This window comes from Prunus persica, chromosome G2 (genome assembly GCF_000346465.2).
Source record: "Prunus persica cultivar Lovell chromosome G2, Prunus_persica_NCBIv2, whole genome shotgun sequence".
NCBI lineage: Eukaryota > Viridiplantae > Streptophyta > Magnoliopsida > Rosales > Rosaceae > Prunus > Prunus persica.
The window spans coordinates 26,178,067-26,187,504 of record NC_034010.1 but is presented as its reverse complement, the minus strand read 5'-3'; the positions used below and the strand labels follow the sequence as shown (position 1 = coordinate 26,187,504).

Below are 9,438 nucleotides of genomic sequence, written 5' to 3'. Positions count from 1 at the left end.
AACTATTTACGGTTGGTTGTTGCAGCTATAAAGAATAGAAATAGAAATGGGTTCGTGTACCTTTCGAAACTTGATTTGAAAATGAAACCCAAAAAAAAATATAAACCCAAGTGGGTGTTCTGACTAAATTGCTGGGTGTCTAGAAGAATGAATGTGAAGACCGTAAAGCCGGCCCAAAAAGCGGCCTGGACGCGTCCAATTGATATTCGCCGCGTCCAATCAATTGATAGATTCTTAAGCACTAAGGCATAATGGGAGAGAGAGACCAACCGCGTCCATAAATATAGGGAAATAAAAACGATATTTTTCATTATAAAACAGGCGCGCCTTCTCCTCCGTATCTACATATCCTTTATTATTTGCCTTTTCATTTGCTCTCAAGTTTTCAACTGAAACAACAACAAACAAAACATGGGTGGTGGCAAGGATAAGCATCAGGACGATGAAGCTGACAGAGGGCTTTTTAGTCACCTTGTACCTGGACATGGGGGTCAACACGGCTACCCACCTCAGCAGGGCTACCCACCGCAGCAGGGTTACCCGCCGCAGCAGGGCTACCCTCCACAAGGCTACCCGCCGCAGCAGGGATACCCTCCACAGGGCTATCCACCGCAGCAGGGTTACCCGCCACAACAAGGTTACCCACCGGCTGGATATCCTCCTGCTGGCCATCAGGGCTCATCTGGTAAATTCATTCATTCCCAAATTCTCTATGTTCATGAACTTGAAAACTATGTGTTGGGTTGGCGTTGACCCTACAATTTTAGGGTTTCGTAATTGAGATTTTATGCCTGAATTTATTGTGACTAAATGGATCCCTCACTGAAATCATGGCTGAATTTTGTGCCTGATTGTACTTCGATTCTATTTTTTCTCTTTTGGAGATTCTCTTGTTCCTAGTTCACGTTTTGATTTCTCGTCCAAAATAAAGTAAAAGGATATCACCATTGGATGACAAAACCCTTTATGAATTATGATGCATCAAGTAGGAAAGCCGAAAGTTTTTATTTGGTTTCTTAGAATATCAGAACAAATCTTCTTAATTCGTGATATGGTGTCATTTGCAAAAGAAAAAGAAAATCCGGCACCAAATTACCCGGAATTGGTTTTCACGGTGTTACTTACTGCCTATGTTGCTGCAAATTTATTCAAAGAATCGTTCTTTTAATGTCGGAATGATCTTAATTAATCAATTTCCATATGCTCATTGGAGTTTGCTTAGCTTGAGAATGAGGAGCTGTTCTCTCAAGTCTCAAGTTAGTTATATATATATATATATATATATATATATATATATATTAGTGATTGCTTGGTAATGTTAAAATTATAGCTGCTGTGCATGTGTTCATGTGCAAGTATGATTTGCTAAGTGGTTGTGTTGTGTTATTTGATCTTCAGGGCACCACGGCGTAGGGGGATTGCTGGCTGGTGGTGCAGCTGCTGCTGCAGCTGCTTACGGTGCTCACCATCTTACTCACGGATCATCTCACCACACTCCTGGCATTCCTGGCGGTTATGGTGGTGGTTATGGGGGTCATGGTGCTCACAATGTTGGCCACGGTGCTCACTTTTCATCACACGGCGGCGGCAAGCATGGCAAGTTCAAGCAGGGGAAATTTGGGAAGCATAAGGGCAAATTTGGCAAGCATGGTGGGGGCAAGTTCAAGAAATGGAAGTAATCCCTGTCAGTCTGCACAAACTCATCTGAAGAATTGCTGATCCTACATATATATTATGGACTAAAGATAAATAAATCAGCTATCAATTACGATGGACCTTGTCATCAGTTTATTTGAGCATCCTTCACTTGTGTATTTTAATTAGAAGTTACCATCTGTTTTTAATTTCTGACTTAAGTTCTATGTTGCCGCTTGATCCTTGATCTTGGGGAGGTTTCAATGTCAACTCACTATTTTAATTTCTCCCCCAACTATCCTCGCCACTGTGAGCGGCTAACCCACATGGTCATCATTGCGTCTGGTTTTGGAGATGCAATTGTGTAGGGGTTAACTTGAAACAAAGTGATACTTGTGTACATCTTAGTTTGGTCATTTCTTCTTCTTCTTCCTCCTCTTTTCCTTGACTGCATTCTTGTAGGGTGCATAAATTGAAAATTATATAGTCTGTGATACCCATTTTACCTGTTCTCTTCCTCCTCCTTTCAAGTTAAAGATTGAACAAGAAGGGAGAACAACTTTTTATCTGTCTTTCTTCTATGTAAAATAAAGACATTACAATTCTTCTTCTTCTTCTTTTCTTTTTTTGGGTGGTTAAAGGTAGGCCCAATAATATCAATACAAACCCAAAAAGAAACGCCCATTGGGACGATTCATACAGCAACCCATCTCTAATTTGATGTTTATAAGAACTCACCTAATCATGCCCAATCATATCATATATCACATCTCGTAGGCATGGCCTTAGCCAACTTTATTACAGCGAATGTGCTCCACAAGCCCTCTCTCTCTCTCTCTCTCTCTCCCCCCTGCTTTGAGTTGCTGTATTATGAGCTGGGTTGACAACTTTACTTCTGTGTCAAACAGTAGAGATATGATTTAACCTGGAAACGTAAGAGATACGATTTGAAATTTTGTTTTCGCTTGAAAATTTCGCCTTTTTTTTTGCATCAAATAAATATAACAATCCTTCAATTACAAACTTTTATAGGTGATAATATACTAAACACATACACTACACGGATGTTAAGACTCGAACCCAAGACCTTATTTGAATGAGTAAATACTCTAAACTATTACTTGAACTTGGCAAGAAATGGTGTGGCCCTTCAGTTACAGGCTTAAATAAATAAATAAACAATTCTTGTATATTCAGCATCAACGCTTAATTATATTATTGAGGATTAAGGCATATCAAGCACCATGATTAGCAAGTAGCACGCCACTAATAATGGTGAACTGAACAAATGCATCACAGACGGCATCAACGTGAATGAATATGAAGTGTGAACCTCTCCCTCCATTATCTATTTCTCGTTTTTTTTTTTAACACAAATCAAACCAATATCATGCTCATTTTGGCTCATCACTCATGACGTTATTTAATATTTATTGTTTGAAGATTTTTCTCTTTTCGATTTGTTTTCGAGTCTCCGTGAATTATAGGATTAGAGAAACACACTTTAAATTAGACTACTAAGATTTTCCTTCATGTATTTGATTTTTTTAATGATTGTAATAAGCAAAGCATTATGTGTGTTGTGTGTTTGAAGCAAAGATTGGATGTCGTTAATCATAATTCATAAGTGTCATCAACGGGAAAAGCAATATAAACAAATGCTGGAGCTGATCCGGCCCAAGTTGGACCCATCAGAACGTGATTGACGGCCGGAGATGGGCCAGAGATCAAGAAAGGCTTCTTCTCTAATAAATCAAATATAAACTGTAAGAACGTCACTGTCTCTTCTTCTTTCTCTCTCTTTATTTTTGGGTGGCTTGGAACTCGTCTGTCAAAGATTTTTTTTTTTTATTTCGTACTATATTAATATTTCCTTGCATCTTTTTTATAATATTTTCTTCGAGAAGGTGTTTTGAACCCACCATGTGCTGACAACCCCTCTAATTCCATGTTCCTTGATTGGCTTGGTTGGTTGCTGGGCAAACTCAAATGCAATTCAGAGAGCATATTAAGGCTTTCCCCAAAAAAGAATCAAATTAAAGCACCAAGGTTTCCCCTCTATCAAGTGTCTGGTTTATGTTATGACCTCCACTACATCTCAATTGAGGCTTTATTTTTGTATGAATAAAGTTGTCCGTCCATAGTTAATTTTGAAACACGCGATGTAGAGAGAGGGAGGATTCGAATACAAGACTTCGGTACAAGAATAATAATTGAACCACTTGAATTACAAATTCTTTGTAGACATACAGCTAATAAGATAAACACGATGTCGGTTTTTAAATCTTTTTCAAATGAGCAAAACACAAATTTCACCTGTGCTATCACAGCATCCGATGCTAGAACAAAACCCTACTGCATATGTTAAAGAAGTTGGTTACCTAAATTGTTTTGTTTGCTTTTGTTTGATGATTGGTTTGGTCAAACTAAAGTAATAAAATTAAGCTCTTTCACTGTGTTAATCATGAGGGGGGGAAAAAAAAGGTGCCTTGGATCTTGTAAAACAAGGCATGGCAGCATGGCATAGTTTGTTTGTAATTGGAGGCAGGCTTTGTCTAACTCAAAACTGTACAAACACGAGGGTGATTATGAACTAGGCAAGCTGGTTCACTTAATATGAAAGCTAGTGGGTCTAAATTTAAACTCACTGGAGGAGGCAAGCTTTTTACAACTCCTTTTTTTGTAAGGTATTAATATCTTTCCCCTTTTACTAAAGTGAGGACATTCGGTTCAAATTTAAACGAAAACATACAACGTAACATTGCGAGACAATCCAATAATGTAGCGACATAACATGTTTATATTTACTAAATTGTGAATTTGAATCTTTAATTAAATGAATTATCGCTTAAATATGTGATTTAAATTGACAGTGTAGAAAAGCAAGGAAATGAAATGGAAATTGTTAAAGAGAGACGGGAATCGTGTGTGTGTGGGGGCCATAGAAATCACAAATCTGGAAAATAAAGTACATCAAATTTTAAAACCTTCACGCAGAAGCAAAACACCACTCCGTTAATATTTGACTGAATCGTGGGTATAAAACCAAAAGATATTTATGGCAGAATGGCAGGCCATCGCCAGCAAGGACTTGTCGCTCATTGCAAGCATCGAGCATTAGAAATTGGCTTCAATGGCTTCAAAAAGGGTTTTGGGCAAATGTGCTACAACTGTATCCAACTATACGGTACAACTTTATCATCAGGGCCCAATTATGATTTGCTTAGTGTTACATTAATAAAGACCTGTGATTAGTGAAGTAGTTAAGAACCAAAGTCTTTTTAAGCCTTTGACTGGTTGACCTAATACACTAAACAAAACCCAGCTTCACAAATAAGAAATAATTAACAGAGTACTAATCACTTCTTATTAGTAAAATCTTACTTCCCCAAGGGATGATAATACAATAGGGTTGTGCATTTCACTTACAGAACAAGGAATTTTAATCACCTCACCCTAAACCCTTTTTCCCCCATAGAAATTTGGAACAATTAGCCAAATTTATTACAAAAAAACACCCACAAAACACATTCTTCCTTCCTACTAATAATAATACTAATCTTCCTTCTCTTATGTTCCCTTAATCTAAAAGCTATTAGCTTTAGCCCCCCACAGAAGCTGCAGCATCATCCTCCAAAAAAAAACCTGGATATCTTCTTATTTGCTCCTAATCTAATCTCACATGCTTGAATCTCCTTCATTATAAAAAAAAACCATATATCAGAAAATCTACTTTCTTCTATAATACTTGCTTGTAGCCTTTGGAACTGAAACTAATCTGAGTTTGAGTCAGTAGGTCCACTCCTGAGGCAGGCGCACTTCATAATTCAGTGGCCCCTCTGGCCTTAATCCCCCAAGCCTTTGCTGAGCCAACAGTGCATTTCTTCTGGCCAACAGAGCCTCTGCAATATTCAAAGTGGAAAAAATTTATTAGACTGATAGATAGATCTGAAACACCAAACGTTACATAAATAGAAAGCATGAGGCATACCATGGTCTGGGGCTAAACCGGAGTTGAAACGCGGCGGAGCTTGACTGTTCATGTCCTCAAAGTTCAAGTTGAGGGCCTGAACTACCTTGGCTGGAAGCAGAACAGTTGGGCAACCTGTAATTTAAACACAACGTGTTAAACAAAATAGTTCCAAAATGAAACAGAACGGTCCTAATCACAAATAGTTGAGTTTCAGAATCTCAATTTCAAAATTCAAAGAGTTCCCATTAGTACCTGCTTTCTTGCGAGGCTCAGGAGCAGGGTTGCTGTATCTACGAGGCAAGAACACACCTGTTCCTGCACACTCCCGTTTGATATTAGATCCGTTGGGCAAAATGGGGCGCACGGATGCATTGTTACGCTGTGGATGTTGATTTTGGTGTTGTTGAACTTGCAGAGGCGGCCATGCAGATTGGGGTATACTCACACCATGCCCACATCGACCACTCTCATACCCAGGAATACTTCTCCCTCTGCTTTGGATCTGTTGCTGCTGTTGCTGATATGCTGACCAGGGAAGCTGGCCTTGTTTTCCCCAAGCTGCAGAGCACTGTGGCTTGTTGAGCACCTGGTTCTGCCTCACATGCTGAGGCTGCAAATGCCCAAAAGACCCATCATGTTAGTTCACAACACAAACGCACCAAAAAGCTCTGTTTTAGCACAAAAATGAACTGGGTTTTACCTGATTGAAGCTCTGGTTAGAGCACAGCCCAGGAGCTGGGTTTTTCACACAAGGCAGGGACGACGGACTGGGGCTCCGAGGTGGGCCCAGAAGTCCTCGGCTATGGTTGCTGAATTTGGTTGCTCCTTCAACACCATTGGTCATCTTCAACCTCGCAACTTGCCCAGCAGCTGCGTATATCAGATCCCAGGTGTCGTTCTGAGCTCCAAACGGCGTCGTTGGTGGGGATGGCACCTGGGAAGAAGGGCCTGTCGGGCTTCCGTTGCTTGACCAGCTCCCGATTCCGCTCAAAATGGACTGAGGCGAGCCGGCCATGACCCACTGAGTCAACACAGTAAAACTCGGTCACTCAAAAAAGCTCAAAAATCTAAACAAACAAGAAGAAGAAAACAGAGTAAACACTCTGGTCAGTTATATAAGCTGCGAAAGCCTACCTCGGGCTTGTCTTTGTTGAAGTTGGGGACAGATAGCTTTTGAGTCTGGTGAGTCTGCTGCAGCGAAGACTGAGCGAGGCGGCGAGTCAACCCGGAGAGGAAGTCCTCTTCGTCGCTGCTCTCAGTCTCAGTGGAGCCGACCACGGACTCGACAGGCGAGCTGAGGGCTGAGTTAGAGTCGGAGGAATCGAACTCGTACGGGAACTCGGTGGGGAACCGGGCGACTGATCCGACGCCGTTTTGGTGGAAGCTGTTGTCGTCCATGTTGTGCAGAACGACGTCGTCTGTTAGGAAGTGGGTTGGGAGATAGAACTCGGGATCGTCCCGTGACTCAGCCATATGAGCTAAAACTGAAAAGGGTCAGTATAAATGGATGAGGAAACTGAAAGCAGAGAGAGAGAGAGAGAGAGAGAGAGAGAGAGAGAAGATGGGTTTTGAACTTTGTGTGAGAGTGGTAGATAGTGTTGCTGGTTGGGGAAGATTTAATAATGAGAGCCCAGTTTTGAGTTTGCAGGCTGGGACCCAACAAAAACAACAGACAGAGAGAAGAAGAGAGAGAGAGAGAGAGAGAGAGTGAAGGGATGGGTTGGGGCTTGAGGACGAAGTGGAAGACAAGCTGCCTTTATTAAGGTTTCAGGGTGTATTTGAGACACTGGAAAATAAAATAAAAAAATAAAAGAAATTATGAAAATTAAGTGAGAGAGAAAGAAGGCTCGCTCGCTGGGATTGTGCAAACAACTGGATGACTGGCCCAGTGGTTGGATACATTTGTCCTTGTATGTAAACCCCACCTGCCTTTTCTCTAATTTGCCCACCTTTCTTTTAATAAATTACACATTTCATTTCAACTGAGGACTATATATATACCCTTATTATAAAAAATGTTCATTCAGTCGGACTTTTTCTACTTACACTATATATATATATATATATATATGATTGGAAATTGGAATGAATTGAGGAGGACAGTCTGCAGAGATTTGTGGGTGCTTGCTTTTTACTGCTTATATAAATCAATAATTGGGTTTTTTAGATTCTTATTCTTTTGTTCAAAAAAGTTCAGGTGAGTTTAGTTACCCTCATTACCACAAGCGACGGACAGACTCATAACCTCGAGTTAAAAGGACTTTCGTGTGGTACCAAATTGTTAGTCGTCATTGATATAAATTTATATAAGAAATTATAAATCGTACACCAATAAGGACTGTTGGCAACATGACTTGAACATTGGTAGAGCTACACACAATATAAAGACCTTACCAATTGAATACAAGTAAGCCATTGGCCAAGGTTTGGGTTTGTACTTTGTTTTGATGGGTTTATCTTAAGACATGCAACGACACAAAGAAAAACAAAATGAAACAACAAAATAGCATATATGCAACACTTTCTACTTGATTCTATTTATTGACTTGTTACTAATCTTAATCATTATGAAGTGACCTCTCTACAATTAATTTATTATTCTTAGATTATAAATAATATTGGAGAATCGGAAATTCGATCACGTAACCTAAAGAGTGGACGAATAACTGTTTTTAACCACTTAAATTACAAATTTATTGTATTTTATATGTATTTTTAAGATAACATCAAAACCCCCAACATTAGATTTTGTGTCGCTATTAAGACAAGAGATACCAAAAGCATCATTGCAATGAAGTCAACTGAGATTGTTTACAAAATTCCTTTTTTTTTTCCCACTAATGTTGATTAAGAGCCATTAACCAGGTCCATTAACATTAATGTCAATCTCAAAGACACTAGTCGCTAATTTACTTGACCGGCCGTTGGTAGCTAGAGATGGCAAACTATATACAAATACAATAGGTCATGCAATGTCTTCTCTTAATTTCAACAGCTACAATATGTCAATTCTTCCCAAATTAGAGACCAATAATAAGTGATCACCTAAGCAACTACTAGCTACTTCCAAGTTCAAATTCAACTCAATGGCATGAAGAATTCAAAAATTTCTCTCCTATTAATATTCTAGAAGATTTGCATAATTCAATAAATATTTATCCACATATATTATGAATTTACAAAGTAACGCAACTGATGTCAAATGTATCAAAATTTAATCATTGTTAATTTTACATAATCTCTTCTTCATTATATTTCTTTAAAATTGTTATATTACGAAGAAATTAAGAGATCGATATCAGTTTTTTAAAGCAATATTTCTCGGTGGATGATCCCAATGCAAATCGGATTCAAATCTCACTGACTTCAAACCTTAAATCCTTTCCCTTTTGCTACTTTAATACCTTTTTGTTGTTGATTAAGATGATTTAGCAGTGGAACCTGCGACATAATTTTATCCAAAATTTTGTGTCCTTTGGTCACTGCTCTACTGCATTCTTTCCTCTTTTTCTTTTTTTATCTCGACAAAATTAATTATTCAACTTTGTTGTCATTAATTAAAGTAGCAGACATAATCATTTAATTAGCCTTCTAATGTTCATGATTTGCTATTATTATTTTGTTTTCTTCGCCTTTGCCTGACATGATCAACATCTCTGCCCAGTAAATTTTTTTTTTTTTTTTTGCTGCCATGCCAAGATTCAAGGTTTAATCCAATGGAGAGTGATGCTGACCTCACAATTGCTTTTTGCTTGCACATCCAACATTGTAAGTGGCTACAATCGATTTAAGGTTGTACAATACAACTATTTTGGGTCCATCATGAACAA

The 9,438-nt window shown here is 38.8% G+C and overlaps 2 protein-coding genes across 2 annotated transcripts; one reads left to right on the top strand and one right to left on the bottom strand.

Moving 5' to 3' along the window:
- LOC18784697 (glycine-rich protein A3) lies at window positions 303-2,142 on the top strand. Its single transcript, XM_007218423.2, has 2 exons — window positions 303-685; window positions 1,399-2,142. Exons 1-2 carry the CDS (start codon window positions 412-414, stop codon window positions 1,677-1,679), a joined length of 555 nt encoding a protein of 184 aa, XP_007218485.1. The 5' UTR covers window positions 303-411; the 3' UTR covers window positions 1,680-2,142.
- Window positions 4,977-7,368, bottom strand: LOC18785340. The gene is made up of 5 exons (XM_007218019.2): window positions 6,743-7,368; window positions 6,309-6,629; window positions 5,861-6,218; window positions 5,627-5,740; window positions 4,977-5,537 (listed from the first exon to the last, which is right to left on the bottom strand). Exons 1-5 carry the CDS (start codon window positions 7,079-7,081, stop codon window positions 5,425-5,427), a joined length of 1,245 nt encoding a protein of 414 aa, XP_007218081.1. The 5' UTR covers window positions 7,082-7,368; the 3' UTR covers window positions 4,977-5,424.